Below are 20,012 nucleotides of genomic sequence, written 5' to 3'. Positions count from 1 at the left end.
AACAATCAGGAAATGTAAGAAAAAAAAGACTGAAATTACCAAAGATGTCAGGAGGAAGAAAATTTAGTAAAACCAAGAGCACAAGCAGATAAATCAGCAGGGAAGATATTAAAATAGAAGGGGAAATGGCCACCAGGACATCTAAATGTGGCCAAATATTTCTTAACAAAGGGTCGCTTTTATCTACTCTTTGCCAATCTTACATCTTTAATTTATCTCTCTTTTTTTTTTTTTCTGAGGCAATGGGGTTAAGTGACTCACTCAGGGTCACACAGCTGGTAAGTGACAAGTGTCTGAGGCTGGATTTGAACTTAGGTCCTCCTGACTCCAAGGCCAGAGCTCTATCTACTGCGCTATGTAGCTGCCCCTAATTTATCTTTCTATTGCTACTTCTATCATTTCTAGAATTATATAAAATAATAGCGGGAGTAGTGGGAATTAGTTCTCAAATTCTTTATTTAGTGAGAAAGCTTCTAATGTATCCCTATTAAATATAATGCTTGTTTTTTGTTTATTTTTTTGGTTAGGCAATGGCATTAAGTGACTTGCCGAGGGTCACACAGCTAGTAAGTGTTATGTGTCTGAGGCCGGATTTGAACTCAGGTCCTTCTGAATCCAAGGCCAGTGCTCTATCCACTGAGCCACCTAGCTGCCCCTTTGTTTTGGTTTTTCATTAATACTTTTTATGGTATTGAAAAAGGCCTTTAGATGCCTGTGCTTTAGAGGATTTTTAGCAAGAATGAGTGTTATATTACGATTATATTACAAAGCAGCAGTCATCAAAATAATGTGGAATTAGTTAAAAAATTGACAAGGAGATCAATGGAACAGACTGGACTGAAACAATGGAACTCACTAATTCAGTATTTGATAAGAAAATCAATTCTTTGGGAAAGAACTCACTTTTTGATTAAAATTTCTGGAAAAGCTGGAAAGAAGTCTAGCAGAAATTAGGCTTAGAGCAACATTATATGCCATATTTCACAATAAATTCAAAATGGTTACATGACATTAATATTATATATTATGCCATAGAAAAATCAGAAGAGAAGCAGATCATATACCTTTCAAAGCTATAGGTAAAATACGCCAACACAGGATAGAGACAATTTCAAAAGAAAAAAGTTAATTCTGACTACATGAAATTGAAAACATTCTATACAAAAAGTATTTATATGTCTGAAAAAATAATGGAAGCAGTTGAATATTAAAAGTATTTGTATCAAATTTTTCAGATAAGGGTTTGGTATCTAAGACATATCTAACTCTAGCTACATCTGTATGTATATATGTATGTGTGTGTATATATGTACATATGTATGCATGTATGCTTAGACAGATCAAAAACCATTTCTAATAGAGAATATGAAAGAATACTCTAATTCACTAATAACAAGAGAAATAAAAATCAAAACAACCCTGAGGTTTTAGTTCACACCCTGAAAATTAACAAAGATGACAAAAGATAGGAATAGTTGATGAGAGAAGGGCTGTGGAAAGATAGGCAAATTATCTTACAAAATAGGCACCAGATGGTAGAAATGTGATTCAGAATGACCATTTTGAAAAGCAATTTTGAATTATTAAAATAAAGTGACTAAAATGTCCCTACCCTTTGACTCAGAGATTGTACAACTTGGTACATATCCAAAATTGGTCATTAATAAGAAAGTCCCCACATGCAACAAAATATCTATAGTAGTACTTTTTGTTAGAGCAAAGAAATGGAATCAATGGAATATTACTGTGGCATAAGCAGCAGAGTAGGACAAATACAGAGAAGCATGGAAGAGTTTATGTGAATTGATTCAGTGTGCAGTCAGAACTAAAAAAAAATATGCAGTGACTATAATAATTTAAATAGAACTAGCATAAAATAATCACAAGTGAATATTATAAAATTATGAAGAAAAGTACAGCCCAAAGAATAGATAAAACATTCCTTCCCCTCCCTGCCCACACTGCTTTTCAGAGGTGTGATGGGGGTGTGGTTCACCAGTGTGGAACAATGCATATATTGTTAGACTTTTTGGATGTATTAATCAGTTTTGCTGAATTTCTTTCCTCTTTTTTTTCTTTAAAAATATTCTTTGTTATATTGGATGGCTCTCTGTGAGGGAGGCAAGGAGGGGAAGAAATAATAAGAGAAATTTAGGTGACATAAAGACAAAAGATATTAACAAAATTAATTTTAAAAGATTACTTGAGAGCACATCTTAAATAAGGTAGAACTGATTGGTATGATCACCATGGGATGCGATTTTAATTCTAGATGGGATTGTTTTGTTTTAGGTATTTTAAATTTTAAGTGACCATACTGAATAGAGAAATTGAAATTTAAATAAATTTGAAAAATCTTACCCAGGAATAAAAGTAACTCATTTTAGAGTGAAGGTGGTGATTTCCTCAAATAAGTGCTCACTATACCTCAATCTTCCCCTAAATAAAAAGGCAAGAATTTGAACATTACAACCTGTCAATGATCTTTACAAAAGTTGATAAAACTTTGCCCAACAGTTTATTTGAGTCTTCACTGGCTAGAAAAGAGACATGTGTACACTAACTAACCTCTTGCTTATTAAACTTCAAAATACAATAGACTAAATAATGAATTAGATAAGCCAACTTCTTAGCTTTCATTTCACTATAAATGTAAACAAATGAAGAGCCAAAAATAACAAGGAAAGGCTATTTTTAAAACAACAACCATGATGACAACCAAAATCCCTCAACTGATTTAACCAGGTAGAAATTAGTCATCTACAGAAATGACAGAAAATATAGAGTAATCAGAGGAGCAGAGAAAGTGGAATGGCAAAGAGAAATAGGACTTAAGTCTCCCTCTACAAGTCCTCCAAACAGATTAAGAAAACATGAGACCTAGTCCTGATTGAGAAATCCAAGAAAAAAATCAAGGGCAGTCATTTTTCCAGAAAATCAAGGGCAATCATTTCTCCAGCCCAGGTAGGAGATAGACAGAGGGTCTGTAAACAATAGGGATAGAGTCTGGCCAGGAAAGGTTGGGTAAAACACTCCAGTACGGGAAGATGTGTAACAGGACAAGAGGTCCCAAATCCAACACAAAGAGGCCTAAATGTGTGCAGGAATATACACGAACTCTCAGCTCTGTTAAATTCACTGCTGGGTAATAGATCCAAAGCTAACTAAAGAGAATATGTGTGCCTAGCAATAGTGTTCCAGGGTAGGGAGTAGATGTGGGCTCTATCCATGTACCCAGCAAGGAGCAAGCTCAGAAGCAGGCGGCTACTGTGTGGCCTGGACCCCAAGAATGGAGTAGAGTCTCAGTTCCAGCTTCTAGCCCAATCTGAAACTTACAGAGGACAAACTAGGGCAGAAATCTCAGACCAAAGAGAAGCCTACAGGTCTGTCACTCTGAACAAGTGTAATTTTCCAGCTGATTATTAGTGGCTGAGCCTATCAACAGTCAACTGACACTGCAAATGATGCAGTTACATCCAAACCCAGTTCAAGAACTTGTAGAACTAAGACCAGAGGAGCAGAGATGACCCTTTCACCTGGATAATACCACTTTATGCACACTGAAAGCTTTCCCTGAGAGATAATAATACTCAAATTTCCCACCAGGCTATCCTCCTCTGAACATCTCCATCATGCGCTTGAAATATCTTCACCTAAAAGTTTACTTCAGCCCTGGAACTCACACATCAGAAGTACTCTCTGCTCCTGGGGCAGATTTATTAGAGGTGATAGAGCTGTTCCCAGAATCTCTGTTTAAAGAGTTTATCCAGGATAGACATCTCTTCACCAAGCTGCACTCCTCTAAACTTCTCCATCATCCCTCCATCCTGGCTTTCTCTCCTGCCTCCCTGCCACTTTCAGCCTCCTTTTATGGACTGTCTACACCATCAGAATGTAAGCTCCTTGAGAGGAGGGACTGTCATTTTTTTGTTTATATTTGTATTCCCAGTGCTGGGCATAGTGCCTGGCACATAATAAATGCTTGTCGATTAACTGACGGTTTCAATACTCTGAGAAAGCATTAGCAGAACCAGCACAGAATTCCCTCCAGAAGTGATCAGAGCCTGGCCCTGACATAAAGCCCAAAGTCAGAAAGTAAGCTGGAAGAATGAACAAACAAAAAAAGAAGACTACCATTAAAATCTATTATGGTGACAGAGACATGCAAGGCATAAATCCAGAAGAAAAGAACAGCTCCAAAATATCTACAGTGAAAGCCTCAAAGTAAAATATAGCATAGGCACAACTCAACAGAAGATCTAGAAGAGATGAAGTAAATTTTTTGGAAAATTAAAAATGTTCTTATAAATGAAATGAAAGCTCTAGAGGAAAAAACTGGAAAAGAAATGAGAGCATAGAAGAAAGAATTAGAAAGGGAATTACAGCTTGGCACAGGAGTACAAAACCTTATCCAAGCAGCAAACTCCTGGAAATTGGAATTCACTAAATAGAAGTCAATGATTCCATGAGATATCAAGAAACAAGAAACTTTGTTTTAAAACAAAGTCAAAAGATTCAAATAAATAGAAGTATAAGGTATCTCATAGCAAAAACAACTGACCTAGATAACAGATAAAGGAGAGATAATTTAAGAATCATTATTCTACCTAAAAGCCATAACAACAACAACAGCAACAACAAAGAACTCAGGTGTCCCATTTCAAGAAATAAAAGAAAACTGCCCAATCTCTTAGAAATAGAAGGCAAAGTAAAAACAGGAAGAATCAATTGGTCACCTCCTCAAAGAAACCCCAAAATGAAAATTCCCAGGAACATTACAGTCAAAATCCATAATTTCTTGGTTAAAGAAAAAAAAATACTACAAATAGCCAGGAAGAAAGAATTGGGGAATGGTTGGACAAATTGTGGTATATGGATGTAAAGGAATAGTGTTTTGCTTTACGATAAGATGGAGATGGTTTCAGAGAAACCCAGAAGAACTTGTATAAATGGATAGAATGAAGTAGGTGGAATCAAGAGAAAAATATATACAAAGGCAATAATATTGTGAAGACAAACCACTCTGAAAGACTTGGGAACTCTGACTGGCACAATGACTACCCTCAATTCCAGAGGTCTAAAAATGAGATATAAGTCTCGCGAGAGAAGATTGAGACTTTTTTTGTGTGATATAGACAATGCAAGAATTTGTTTTGCTTGACTATACACGCTGGTAACACAATGTATATTTTTCTTTTTTTTTGGTGGGGGGAAGTAGGAAGAAGAAATGGTAAGTTTTGGACAGTACAGGAATTTATTTTGCTTGACTATACATTTTTATAGGAGTATTTTTTCTTTTGTGGGAGAAAGGTGGAAAGGAAAAATCGTAATTTCTGTTATTAAAAATATAGTTAAAAAAAAGAAAATATTCACGAATACTTCACCAGTCTGGATGCCACATATCAAATAATCTTAAATATTTAGAACATAGCCCCAAGAACCAAGAAGGAAGACATCTAAGCATTAAGATCTATCTGTAAAGCTCATTTAGCTTTTATTAGAATGTCACTCAGAGCCCACTAATTCTTATCTTATGAATAATTCTAACACAGTTATCTGATTATCAGCCCATTTTTTCCATTCTTTACTGATGAGAAGCAGCAAAATTATTAAAAAATCTTGAAATGTTGCCATATTATACTATTAGAACTCAAATTGATTTTGTTGTCTACTAAACCCTTCACATTTTTTCCCCACTTTAATTGTCATACCTTCATAGTTCTTTAGGATTTTTATGAAAATCAAATGAGATAAACAGAGGTAAAATACTATGCAAAAATCAAGGTTAGCTAATATCTGATTATTTTCCTATTTTTATGGGTTTTAGGTATAATATTATTATTACTTACATGGTGAGGTCCTAAAAAAAATGGATGATTTATAAAAATATAAAATACCCAAATTAAACAAATAGCGAATGATCTCATTATCCTGTGATGATATAGGAGAGACCTATGTAAAAATAACTTCAAAACAATTATAATAGAAATAAAGGAAGAATTGGACAAATAGAAGGATATCCCTTGCTTGTAGTTAGATGAAATGAATATAATGAACTAATAAACATTTTTCAAATTAATGTATAGATTAATGCAATTCTATGAAACATAAAATAAAAAATAGAGATGTAAATTAGTTTAGCATACAAAGGATTAGCTTTACTATTAGAAAACCTAGAGGGGCAGCTAGGTGGAGCAGTGGATAGAGCACTGGCCCTGGATTCAGGAGGACCTGAGTTCAAATCCAGCCTCACACACGTAACATTTACTAGCTGTGTGAGCCTGGGAAGTCACTTAACCCCATTGCCTAGCTGAAAAAAAAGAAAACCTAGATTCAAGTCCAGCTTCTGTCACACGCTCACTATGTAACTATGGGCACGACATTTAGACTTTTAGTGCCTCAGGCATTAACATGATTAATTACAGGTTAAGTTGCTGAGCTGAAATAGTAGTAGTCATTTCAATAATGAAAAATTTCCATCAATGAAGTCACAGGTCCAGATTTCCTTCCTTCATCCCTGTACCATGCCAATCAAAATTACAAAAGCTCTACTTCATAGAATCAGATATTTGTAATTATTTTTTAAGTCTGGTTGGTAGTAGGGAAAAAAAGCATAGAGAAACAGATGGATGGAAGAAAGGGAGCATCCCTCACAGAATCCAGTGAAGAACAGGTTAGTATTTGATGAGCCCATATTTAAAACTGCAGAATGAAATCATTGTAATAAAAATATTGGAAAAATGTAATTGCTTCATGGCACAAAATTGTTTAAATAACTACCTCACATCATATACTAAATAGTCATTAAAATTAGAAGAAAAAGGAATAATATATTAATTTCAATGATGGAGAGAAGAAACTTTTTAATCAAACAAAAGGAAATAACTGAAGACAATTTATTGATTCAATTATATAAAAATAAAAAGATTTTGTACAAAAACTCTCTAAAGCAAAAAGAAATGAATTCAGAAAATATTTGCAGAAAATACATTAAGATTAAAGTCCAACATCCAGAATTTATACGAAGTCATACATATTCAAAAGTAAAATATATTCTCCCAGTACAAAACATATTTATATTTTATATAAATAATATATGTTCTTTCAGTTGGTTCAAAGGACATGAACCAACAAATCTGGAAGGAGAAAATGCAAATTGTTAACAGCCACATGAAAAGATGCTCAAATTCTTTAGCAACTGGGGAACTGCCAATCTAGACAATCGGATAACCACTACATTGACAGACAGAGCAAAAATGATGAAACTGAATCCTGTTAGTATTTTAGAGGTATTTTATTACATTATTTGTTGGACTCTGGGCTGATACAAGCATTAGAGTGAGTAATTTGGAATATATAATGAGAAAAAGCCACAAAATTGAACATACTTTCTGACTCAATGAGTCTAATGCTAGGATTTCATCCTATAGGTATCAAGAAAAGAAAAAAGGAGACTTAGTTCTACAAAAATATCCATAGGTACATATTAAGACCTATTAGAACTTATACTCTGCTGGGTCACCTCTATGACACAATGAGGTATTTGAGAAATATATGAAGGTACCATAGATCATGTGAGTCATTGGCTTGGTGTTCTAAATTTTTTGTGAAGTGCTACCTTGTAGTATTTTACATTCATAAAAAATGGTTTTGAAAAAAGGTTTCACCTCCTAGAAACTTAAAAGCAGATTCTTCTCTGCAGTGATTAATAATATCCAGAAAGATAGTAGTTTTTTAGGTAAAAATGATTAACTGCTGTGATAATAACCATGAATATATTGATGTGTATAATATTTACAGAATCAGCTGAAAATATGTGAACAGAAAATCACAGAATTACAGATTTGGAGGTTAGAGGTTAACTAGTCTAATCCTCTCATTTTACAAATGAGAAAACTGACATGCAAAGAGGACAAATGACTTGCTCAGAAGGAAGTGATAGAGCTGGGCTTTGAACCTAAGTACTCTGACTTTAAAATCCAAAGAAATAAAATGCTAATTTATGAAAACAACAAATATCATGGAATACCTATGCTCTATTTTCCTGTTTCCTTCAGAAACAAAGAGAAAAAGTACTAATAAAAAGACATTAAAGTATAATTAATGGAACAAAGGAAGAGTTAATGTAAAAAGACAATATAGCAAAGAGAAAAGGTAAATAATTTTATTTTCCCCAAGACAGATTTGCAGCAGATTCACACTGATGTTATTAATATGCTCTGCTAATCATGTAAGTTGGAGAAGGTACCAAAAACATCAACAGTTTTTTTAAAGGGACTATAACAACCTAGTCCTAAAAAACAACCAAAAAATGTGCTGCTAGAAAAACTGAAAAATGCCAAGGAATCATAAATACTGAGTACTTGTACTTCACTTTGCCTTCTTTTTTTATAGATAGGTATTGATCTATTTTAGGTTTTCATTCATTTACACATGATTTCCAACTGTTATATACTCTTCCTGTTTACATAACTATTCAAATTACACATATATGTAAACTTTATTTTAAACTTTAAATACATATACACATACCTCTCTTCATATATATACACATACATACATATGTGTGTGTACTGTTAACCAAAAATAGTATCACAAGTCCATGAGACACTGTGTTGCAACTAGATTTATTACAAGAAAAATGAGCATGCATGTGGAAGCCTAAGAGAGTGCACAGAGTTAACACTTCAAACAGAAGCTTGTTTATGACATTGTGACAAAGAGAAGAGGAGAAATAGAAATCTCCACCTAAATGTGAGTGGCAGGGGAGAAGAAACCATGAATAATTAAGATGGCAAAAGCAACATTCTTTTCCCTTGGGAACTGCTGGACCATGAAGTTATGATGGTCTGCTTATCTATAAGGGTCCCAGGTACATAAGCAGTTTTCCAGTCTAGTGCAGACTTACTAGCACCTGTCTCGACTCCCAAGGACATACAGAGAGTCCAGCCTGGGGTGCAAACAACAAATTATGTCAGCTTAGGGTGGGGGAGGTTCATCCTTGACATGTTCAGGGCCTTTTGCACACTCTGGGTCCAGTGTTTCTGGAAAACACGGCAACTCAAAAGGACAAGTCAGGGGACCCCTTAACAGTATGCATTTGCTTTCCTACATGGTTGAATGTGAGTGACACAAATGAGTAAGTAATATGATCAAGCCCCATAACCAGACACAAAGGATTAAATGGTAAGCTATTATTTAGTCATAAAATGTTGTAAAAACAGGAAGAAAAACATTATTGTAAAAATTATACATGGCATAATTAAGACAACTCAAAAGACAATTCATCACTTCCTTATGATTCGTGAAGAAAAGTAAAAATAAAAATTTGAAAAAATTTAAAGATAGCACTCTATTTGGAAGATGCAATATTATTATTTAGGTCAATAAAATTCACTACCTCCACCTTTTTTAAAGAACATAAAGTTCAATCATCTAGTAAAACCAGTAAAGTGTTTCTAAACTACTAGAATAAACTATAATTACTTACTTTCTTCTTCTGTTTGATTCTATACAATATTTACGTGCTCGACTTCGACATAGTCTTTGTTCCTGCAGTAACTTTTGACGTTCTTCTTCTAAATTTTTTTCCAGATGGATCTTCATATTTCTAGTCATAATGTTAAATTAAGGAAAGTAGTTTATTTAAATCTCTATTCAAAGACAAATGCATATTCAACAAACATTTCTTAAGCACATTTAGTTTTAAGACAACCAAATCAAGCTTAGGAAAAGATGTCAAGAGTAGATGAGATACAGTCCCTGCCTTCATGTAGCACAGAGTCTCCAATCTATAACAATGTCAATGAGATCTGTATCATATACAAACCTTACTAAAGACCTCTTCAATTACAATTACTTTGGATGAAGTCAACAAGCCAGACTAATTTCCAATATATCCAATATATGAAATATATAATAGTGTTACAGTCAAGTTTTGGCATAACTACTCAAAGAACTAGCTCCAGGAAAACTGAGGAGATAGTATTGTTACCTGTAGATTTGAAGAAAGCATCTATTCTCAGATAATACAAAATTTTTTTTTAAAAATTATCAATAAAGTGACTAATTACAAAAATATGTTACTTTTTATAAAAAAACTTTCATAAAGATTTCAGGATTCAATATTATATATATATATATATATAATTTCACCATAGGAAATAAGATAATAGAAAATTAATTACATTTCCAAAATTATTTCTTCAAAGGAGAATACAGTCCCTCCTTTAAAGGCTCTCAGAGGTGAATTTCACCCATAAAATTTTGGACTATATAAGCTTACTAATTATTTCTTTGAACACTTTGAAAATTCACTTTCCTGAAATATAGTGTATACACCAGACTTTCTTCTCTTTTTTTCTATCACAAATTCTAATGAATAGTCCGTTTTCTCCAAGGTTTCCATCATTTCTGTTTAGGTAATCAGAGTCCCCTTGGTTAAATTCAGATCCTGAATCGTTGTTTCCCTTGTTGCATCCTCTACCTTTCAGAGAATTAAATTATCATTAAAGCAACTCAAGAATTTTTCAATTGTTCTTAGTTCTTTTGACCAAGAGGGTGCTCCATTAGATGTTTAGATAGTTGAAGTCTCCCATCACTACCATATCATGACTCCATGAGAGAGGTTTGTGATCTATTCCCTGGATTTCCATCTATTTACTACTTTTGTTAAGGTGAATTGTATTATATTTCCACGACAATAATACCCTTCTGTTTCTCCACTAATCTTCACCCAAATGCACTCTACCACTCAACAAGTATTTATTAAGTGACTACTACATGCAAAGCAGGGGGAGATCTAGAGACAGCTGAGCACATAGGTCAAAGACCAGAAACATGAAAAAAGGCTCTGTTCCCTCCCGGACAAGATCTGGACAACAGCATAATCTCTTTCCCCCTCAATGTAATCCCCCAGTGGCTGGTCACCACTCTGCTTCAGTCCCTGAAATGGCAGCCATTGAGGGGCTATGGAAGAACCTCTTAGGCCAAAAGCAGGCAGCAGCAGGGTCAGTAAAGTAGAATGTAATTCCAAACTCCAAGATCCTGGACTCTAAGTGCCTAGACCCAGCCATGTAGAAGCAGTGGTGGTGGCATGCTGCAGTTATACATTCTTTCAACATGGCCCCAGAAGAGGGGAGTCATGTGGTTAAGTTATGAGAGTTGCTAAATAAGTCTTCTTGAAGAGAGGTAAGATTGGCACCGGAGCTAGCAAGGGCCACAATACAGAGAAGCAAATTCTAGACTATGCCTTTGACTACTCTCTTCATAACATCCAATGCAATTTCCAGCCTTGGTAGTAGAGCTGACAGGTTCTTCTAAGGTTGAAACGCTCTGAGTATGGGCTCCAAAAGACTGTATGTGCATCAACTGACAACCAAGTTAGGAAAATTCAAGTTGATTTCAGGGTGATAATTTTTTTTTTGCCACAACTACTCTTGAAGATCATCTACCAAGTTTAGAGGTGCCAAACCTCTTGAAATCTATAACTCCCTTCAAGGCTCAGCTTGAGACCTTTCCTGACTCCTTCAGCTTAGTGCCACCCACTAGTATTTATTTGTTTTGTATCCTTTATTTACTTCTCTGTGAACATATTGTATACCCATAATAAAACATAAGCTATGCAAGGGCTGAGACTATCTCATCTTTATGTTGGTATTCTCAGCACCAAGCGCAGTGACTGGCACATAGAAAGCACTTAATGTCCATTGATTGATTAGAGTCTGATGCACTGGAGATTGTTCTAATGAATAGCAATTCCTCTGCTTAATAGTTATGAGCACCTGAAGCTGCACTTAGGTGTTCACTGGACCTATTTCTTATGTTATATTCCTCATTAGAATGTAGGTTCCTTGAGGACAGGGACTGTTTCATTTTTGTCTTTGTATCTCAAGCACCTTGCACATGGTACACCCTTAATTAATGGAAGACAGGCAAGATCACAAAAGAAAATAACATAGCAGAGCTCTTTCCCACAACTACTTCACAAAGATCTAGAAACTATACCAGATGGTATCCTGATTGGATAACCAGGAAAAAATCACAGTCACTTTTTCAGCACAAGTTTGCATTGGAAGACAGATACAGAGGACTGAAGATAATGGGGAAAGGGTCTAGCCAGGTATTTGTGGAGACTTTTAGCACAGGTGTGTATCATGGCAACAGAAAGTCCCTGACCTTGTGTAGGGAGAAGGAACAGGTATCCAATGGCAGCCCTGTCGCTCACTAACCCAGTACTGAGTTACAGATTTAAAGCAGACTGAGGATGGGACCTGCATCTAGGGGTAGTGGTTTAGGGCAAGGAGAGTTCATTAGCCTTAGGCTGCATACTGAGAGAATAGTAAATACAGAAGCAAGTAGCAGTTTTGTGGCTGTGGTTCTAGGTGTGGGACAGGAATCCTGATCCAGCACTCAGGTCCATCTGAAGCCTACATAAAAATAACCAGGGCAGGAAGTGAAGATCAAAGAGGAGCCTGTAGTTCTGTCTCTCTGGACTTCGAGAGCTTTCCAGATGGCCAGAGGTGTCTGAATCTAGAAGCTGTATACTGGTCCTCTAATGAGGGGCAAGCACTCAGGTGTGGTGCTCAGACTCAAACAAAGGTCAAGAACTTGCAGAACTCAAACCAGGAATACTACAAATAAATACTACATTTGGACTTTGCCTTGGATCAGACCACTTTGGGCACACTGAAAACTTCCCAGCCTAAGCTGTTTCCATGTTCCCAGAGTAATACAATACTCAATACCCTGAGAAAACAACATAAGGATCCAAGAATACAATGAACGGGACCAAGCATGGCCTAGCCATTCCCTCCAAAAGTACACACAGCTTAATTTTAACACCAAGTCCAAAGTCAGGAAATAAGGCTGGAAGAAGTAGTGAAGAAAAAAGATTCTAACCATAAAGAGCAATTACGGCAATGTGGAGGTTCAAAACACAAACACAGAAGAGAATGACTCTAAAACATCTAAAAACAGAGTATCAAGGAAAAACATAGCTTGGGTACTAATCCAACTAGAATCCCTGGAAGTGATAAAACAAGAGTTTTTTAAAAACGATTTTCATTAATGAGGGATCTAGAGAAAACAAATGGAAATGAAATGGAAGTTCTAGGATAAAAAATGAAAAGAAATGAGAGCTATGGAAAGAAGATTTGGAAACAGAATTATCAGTTTGGAAAATGAGGTATAAACCTTCCCAACCAAAAGACTCCTTGAAAATTAGAATGGACCAAAAAGAAATTAATGCCACCATGAGACAAGAGGAAATACTGAAGCAAAGTCAAAAGACTGGGAAAAAAACGACAACAACAGAAGAGAGGCATTTCCTAGCAAAAACAACTGACCTAGAAATTAGATTGAGGAGAAAAATTTTTAGAATAATTGTACTACCTGAAAGTCAAGACCAACAAAAGAGCCTAGGCACAATATTTTAACAAGTCATAAAAGAAAACTGCTTAGATTTCTTAAAACCATAGGAAAAAGTGAAAAGAGAAAGAATCTACTGATTGCTTCCCGAAAGAAACTACAAAATGAAAATTCCTAGGAACATTACAGTCAAAACACTGAGCTTCCAGGTCAAGGAAAAAATACTGCAAACAACTGGAAAGTGAGAATTCTTCAAGTACTAAGAAGCTACAATCAAGATCACACACCATTTAGTAGCCACCAGTAAAAATGAGTGGAAATATTGGAATATGATAGACTTAGAACCAAGAATAACTCAACCAGCAAAACAGCATAATCATAAAGGGGACAATGAATCTTTAATGAAATCGAGAACTTCCAAGCATTCCTGATGAAAAAAACCAAAGCTGAGCAGAAATTTTAAAGTACAAACACGGGAATCAACAAAACCATAAAAAGGTAAATATAAGAAACAATTACACGGGACTAAAAAATGATGAGCTGTTTATATTCTGATGTACAGAGACAATACATGAATCTCCTCAGTCAACTATCATCATAGGGTCATAAAAAGGAGTATAATAAAATAAAAAAAGTTTTGATTATCTTAAAAAAAGAAAAGAAAGGCAAGGGGAAAGGGAGTGAAGAAGAATGAGGAAGGAAGGAGGAAATTATCTCTTATAATCAGAGTGCGAGTAGAAGACTATACAAATAAGGAAGGGATGAGGGTGAGAGAGGGTTATTGCCTGACTCTCACTTTCACCTGATCTGGTCAAAGGAAGGAAGAATAATAATGCTCACAACTGAATACAGATATACATTTCATTCAATAGGAGACAGGAGAGAAGGGGAACAAGAGACAGGGAAGAATAAGAAAGGGGACATATACAGGAAAGATTAGTCCTAAGCAAAACAGACTCTAACCATGAGGATGGATACTGAAGAGAAGTTTAAAAGGAAAGAAATAAAGGATAAGAATCTATGACTGGGCTTTGGAAGAGAAAAGGAGAAAGCAGAGTAGGGGAAAAGGAACAGATTGTATCAAATTAGAACATTGATGCTGAGAACATTCCTCTCTTACCACTCTTTTCTTTTAAAGACGTGGCAAAAAACTTTGATCAACACAGTGCTCTACAATGAATCAAAGGACTTGAGATGAAACATTGTATCTTCCTCCTGAGAGAGTGGTGGTGGACTCAGGTTGAAAATTAAGACATTTTTTTTGGACATGGCCATTGTTTTGCTTGCCTATATGTATTTGTTGTTGTTCAGTTGTTTCAGTTGTGTCCAACTCTTCATGATTCCATTTGGGGTTTTCTTGGCTAAGATACTAAAATGGTTTGCCATTTCCTTCTCCAGCTCATTCTGCAGAGGAGGAAACTGAGGCAAACAGGGTTAAGTGACTTGCCCAGGATCACAGAAGTAGTAAGTGTCTGAGGCCAGATTTGAATTCAGGTGTTCCTACCTCTAAGCCAGGCACTCTATCCACTGGGCCACCTAGCTGCCCATGTATATTTGTTAGGAGTTTTTTTTTTTTCTTTATCAATTGGGGGAGGGGGAAGTGGGAAGGAGAGAAGATAGATTTTTGTTAGTTGAAAAAAAAAGTTTAAAAAAGAAGGCATAGATTGCATGTAGCTAAAAGGAGAAGAAACCGTTAACCAGGAAATCAATCTTTGCAGAAAGTTTATCTGATAAATTTCCAAGACAAGTAAGAAACAGATTAAAATTTATAAAACTAAGACTCATTCTCCAATGGGTAAGTGTTTAAAGGTTATTAACAGGCTGTTTCCAAAGGAAGACATCTATGCTATCAATAGACATAAAAAGTGCTTCAAATGACTAATTGTTAAAAAAAACTCAAGCTAAAGCAACTCTGAGATTCCACTTCACATTCCTCAGATTGGCAAAGTTGACAAAAAAAGAAAAATGACAAATATTGGGAGGGGAGAATAGGTACATTTATGCACTGATGTAGAGCTATAATTGGCCCAGGCATTCTAGAAATCAATTTAGAATATAACCAAAAAATTACTAAATTGTGCATGTCCTTTGATAGCAGTGATATTGTTACTAATCCTATATCCTAAAGAAGATTAAGGAAAGAGAAAAATGACCTATATATACAAAAATATTTATAGTAATTCTTGCAGTGGTAATGAAATCGAAATTGATAGTGCTTATAATTTGGATAATGACTGAACAAATTGTTTTATTAATGTGATAGAACATCATTGAGCCATAGGAAATGATGAAAGAGATGGTTTCAGGGAAACCTTGGAAGTCTTGTATCAACTGATGCAGAATAAGTAGAATCAGGAGAACAATTTATATAACAATATTGTAAAAATAAACAACTTTTTAAGACCTAAGAAGTCTGATCAATGTAATGACCAAGTATGATGCCAGAACACCAATGATGAATAATGCTATCCTCCCTCCTGACAAGAGAGGTGATGGACAAAAGATGCAGAATGAGACATATTTTTAAATGATAAATATGGTATTCGTTTTGATTAACTATGCATATATTTCTTACAAGAGTTTTTTCTTTTTTTTTCACTTTTAATGGCTGGAGTGGGTGGAGAGAGATATTTAGGGAGAGAAAATAAATGTTAATTGAAAAAAATTATTTTTAAAAGTCTGTTGAATGCTTGCAGACACGCTTAGTCATATATAGTTATATATATATAGAAGAAAAGGAGGCAAGTTTGGACTGTCAGAAAAAGAAAATTTGCACTGTCATCAAATTAACCAATGCCTTTTCATTTAATTTTAGAATATTTATAATATAGAAATATAGTAAGTATATAAATAGCACATCAAATAATTACACATTTCAGGTACATAGGTGCTATTCAAGTCTTAAATGGACTCCTTTATACTAAAATGGTCCTCTCAAAGGATCACATAAAAGGAGAAGTATGGTGAAACCCTTGTAGCTGGCGTTTGCCTTGGGGAGGTTACAATTTAAAATAAATGATGGTAAATCTACTACAGATCTGCACAACCAACTGCATTGCTAAGTCAAGGCCCCTAGAGAGAGTCTCATAATTATTTCTGTGATAGGGCTCTCCAATTAAAGAAGAGGAATGCACTTCACCAATTTGCCTCTTTTACTTAATATCCTTTTAAGAAACTACTAAAAAGGTACTGACATAGATGGGATCATTGTAATGGACAAGGAAGAGAAAGTAGAACTGTTCAATTTTTATTTTGCTTCCATTTACTCTGAGAGAATGATTTTTGGATTAGAAAGAGCAGAACAAAAATGGTTGATAAGGTGCTGGAACCCAGTATCAGCATAGTGTAGTACACTGGTTGCTAATGTAGGGTTTAAAAAAATTTTGAAATTTATGGTTTCATCATAATTGTTTCCTTGTGATCCTATATATTTTATTTTATGCATTTAAAACATTCTTGTGAGAAGAGGTCCATAGCCAGACTACTAGGCAGAAAGCATCCATCAGAGGAGGTCTTCTGGGGTAGAGGGAATTCTTATACTAGATCACCTCTGAGATGCCTTCTCATTCTAAGAGATTCTCTGATACTGTATCCAGGAAGTCTAGCAGGCTTTAGTGGTAAGCCTTAACATTTTAAAAAGTATGGCTATGGCCATCATAAAAATGATCCCCTAAAAGAAGGGAGTACAACTACCATAAGACCATAGATATTGAGCTGGAAGGGGCCTCAAGGGCTCATCTAGTTCAACTCCCTCAGTTGTGTATTTAAGGAAACTGAAGCCCAGGGAAATGAACTGATTTGCCAAAAGTCATACAGTTAGCAAATGTTGGATGTGCGATTTGAAACTCCATGAAAAATCTGGTGCTTCTTCTACTGTACCATGCCTCCCCACCCCCATATATTCCAGTTCACAGATAAGTCAAAAGAACATAACAAAGGGATAGTTACATGACAGTTCTGAGTCCAAGGAAATGGCAATGTTCAGGAATATAGGGGAACAAGGCTATGATCTTTATCAAATAAATTTTTGAATTGAACTGAATCAGTTGTGTTTTAAGTGAATGAGTGACAATTAATTAGGTTGAATCTTAATTAGGTTAAACTTATAATTTTCAATTTAAACTGCCTAAAGTTCAGAATAAAATATATTTGAAAACTTTAAGTTTTAATAACTATGTAACAAGTGAGAAGCAGCATGGAATAATGCAGAGCAGGCAGGTTTTAAGGTCAGAAAGACATAGGTTCAAGGCCTGCCTGACAAATTATTGTATATGCTAACCTCCCACTCAGACAATTTTCTAAGATATAAGTAACAAGGAAGTTGCCACTATGCATCCTAGGAAGCTTCCCAGCAGGAATACCAGATGAAATCACAGGTTTGGGGCAAATAAAGGTAATTGGTAGTTGTAAACATGCTTTACAGAGCATCTTTATCACTTATCACTTTGAAAATCCAAAGGCTTATCATAAACAGTATCCTTTAAAGGAATAAGCATAGTTGATATTTTACTAAGGTTTCCATACCACAATCTACCGAACCATCATATTATGAAATGGTTAGTATGTATGTATGTACATATATATATATACACACACACATATATATATATATTTTAATGCATCCATTTCTCCCAAGTTCTCTAAATTCTCAACTTCTGTGAGGTAAATTACCCAATTTGTGGGTTATCCAAGTCACTTGAACCTCCCTTCCGTCAAAGACTCTACAACAGTTTGAGGATATGGGATGAGAAAATGAGCTTTGGAGAAACCTTTCATCACATTTTGGTGAAAAAGTGGGGTGGAGGGAGAGGCTAAGTTGGTAACAAAATTCGGTTGTGGGGTTACCGGTAGGTTTTAATTATCTATACAATTTCTCTCTCCTAGGAGTTTGATGAAGAACTGAAAGGTATAAGAAATAAAAGATTCAGTCATTTCTGTGACACACAGAGGGGGAAAAAACAAACAAAAAGCGAAAGAAAAAACCACCCAAATGTGTGTTTCTGAGACTGAAGGTTTTTAAAATGCACAAGAATTAGCAAAAACAAACAAAAAAACCTCGGAATAATTGGGAATAAGGTAAGTGGGCAGAAGAAGAGTCCGTCATAAAAAGTAACTCGAGCACACACCTCCTTTTCAAGGACAGGCCGGGCAAAGACACTACTCGAAACAGGTATTAGTGACAGCCCCCCAAGCAGGGGTCGAGGTAGAGCGGGTGGGGGTGGGGCTAGGTCCTGGCCATGACCGTCATCATTCATTCAGAATCACCCATCACCCTTTCTGACGCGGTTTGCCAAGGAAGGATACTGATATAAGTTGTTCCCTTGGGTAAAGTTGCTTCTCCATTGGGGGCCCAGGGAGGCAGGAGCAGTGTCTGGTCCCCGGATTGGGCTCCTGGCCCCAGGCCGGCCCGTCAGCATCTCTCAGCCCAGACTCTCTGCTGACCCCAAGACGCTTCCCTCATGTCAGCTGCGCGGTGCCCTCCTCCCTCCCCCCGTGCCCTGCCCACCCCTCCCTCCCCTCCCTTCCTCTCCCCCACTCCCTAGATCCCAGAGGCCTCGAGTTACGAGTGCAGCAGGGTGGGCCGCGCCAGCCCCGGCTTCCGCGCAGCGGTTCTGTTGGTGGTGTGAGCGGCGGTGGCAGTGGCGATGGCAGCGGCTGCTGCAGCAGCAGCGGCGGCGGCGACCCCGCCTGGCAGCGGCAGCAGCAGCAACCCGGCCGACTCCGCCGCCGCCGCCATCTTGACAACCAACAGACGCCGCTACCCTCGCAACGGAAACTAGGGAGCGAGAGCTGCGGGAGTCGGTTCGGGGTAGAGGGCGGGGTAGGGAAAGGAGGGAACGAGGACACCGAACTTGGGGGGGGTGAAGGGGCGGGGCCGCGGCCGAGGCAGCAGCCAATCCGGGGCACCGACTCGGCCTCGCGGGGCCCGCGCGACTGGGGAGCGGGGCATCGAGGGAGTTATGGGGGAGAACGTAGAACGTTCTCGAGGAGCCGTGTCTGTGACAGAGTTGGGCCACCGTGGGATTAGAGGAGTGCTCAGTTCTTCCTGATGAATGATGTGGAGGGGTCTTAAAATCTTCCGATCACCCCCCCACCCCCGCAACAACATTTGAACCTCTCCTCTTGGACAATGACCTACGTGTTGGCTTTCATTCCAGGGGCCGGTGTTCGGTTTTCAGCCGTTCGGAAAGATGCCACTCCGCTCAGACAGTTGATGAAATGGACCATTCCCTCACAGCTCTAAACCTGCGATTCTGAGGTTGCCCCTGCCCGCACTGCAGTCGGCAGCCCACCTCATCCATGTCCACATCCTATTACCACATTTAAAGTGTCAAGGGTTGTGGTGGTTTCTGCCTTCGCCCTGGGACGCAGGTGGGCTGCCAGTTATTGACACAGAGTGATTCACTGCCGGGGATGGGGAACCTGCGACCTCCAGGCCACGTGTGGCCCTCTAGGCCCTCAAGTGCGGCCCTTTGACTGAATCCAAACTTGACAGAGCAAATCCCTTTAATAAAAGGAATTAAACTCAAAACCATTGCTTTTGGAGTGGGGGTGTTTTGTTTTTAAAGATGAGACTACCCATCATCAGGAGAAAGTCGTAGAAAGTTAATTTGCACAGTAATATGATAAATTAAAAAAGGAAT

General features: G+C 37.0%; 1 protein-coding gene across 4 annotated transcripts in view; it reads right to left on the bottom strand.

Moving 5' to 3' along the window:
- Positions 1 to 18,812, bottom strand: part of CEP126 (centrosomal protein 126) — a 94,584-nt gene extending 75,772 nt beyond the window's left edge. For 3 of the 4 annotated variants that reach the window (XM_027849557.1, XM_027849555.1, XM_027849558.1), the window contains exons 1-2: positions 18,673 to 18,812; positions 9,491 to 9,616 (exon numbers count right to left, since the gene is read on the bottom strand). In XM_027849557.1, the coding sequence (XP_027705358.1) occupies positions 9,491 to 9,616; positions 18,673 to 18,785 (239 nt within the window). In that variant the 5' untranslated portion in view covers positions 18,786 to 18,812. The remainder of the gene's footprint in view (positions 1 to 9,490; positions 9,617 to 18,672) is intronic. The other variant, XM_027849556.1, reaches the window with a different exon arrangement.
- Positions 18,813 to 20,012: the final 1,200 nt, after the last annotated feature.

The sequence above is a fragment of the Vombatus ursinus genome, unplaced genomic scaffold (assembly GCF_900497805.2).
Source record: "Vombatus ursinus unplaced genomic scaffold, bare-nosed wombat genome assembly UNPS02007612.1, whole genome shotgun sequence".
NCBI lineage: Eukaryota > Metazoa > Chordata > Mammalia > Diprotodontia > Vombatidae > Vombatus > Vombatus ursinus.
The sequence above is the reverse complement of the archived record's forward strand: the minus strand, read 5'-3'. Positions and strand labels throughout refer to the sequence as shown.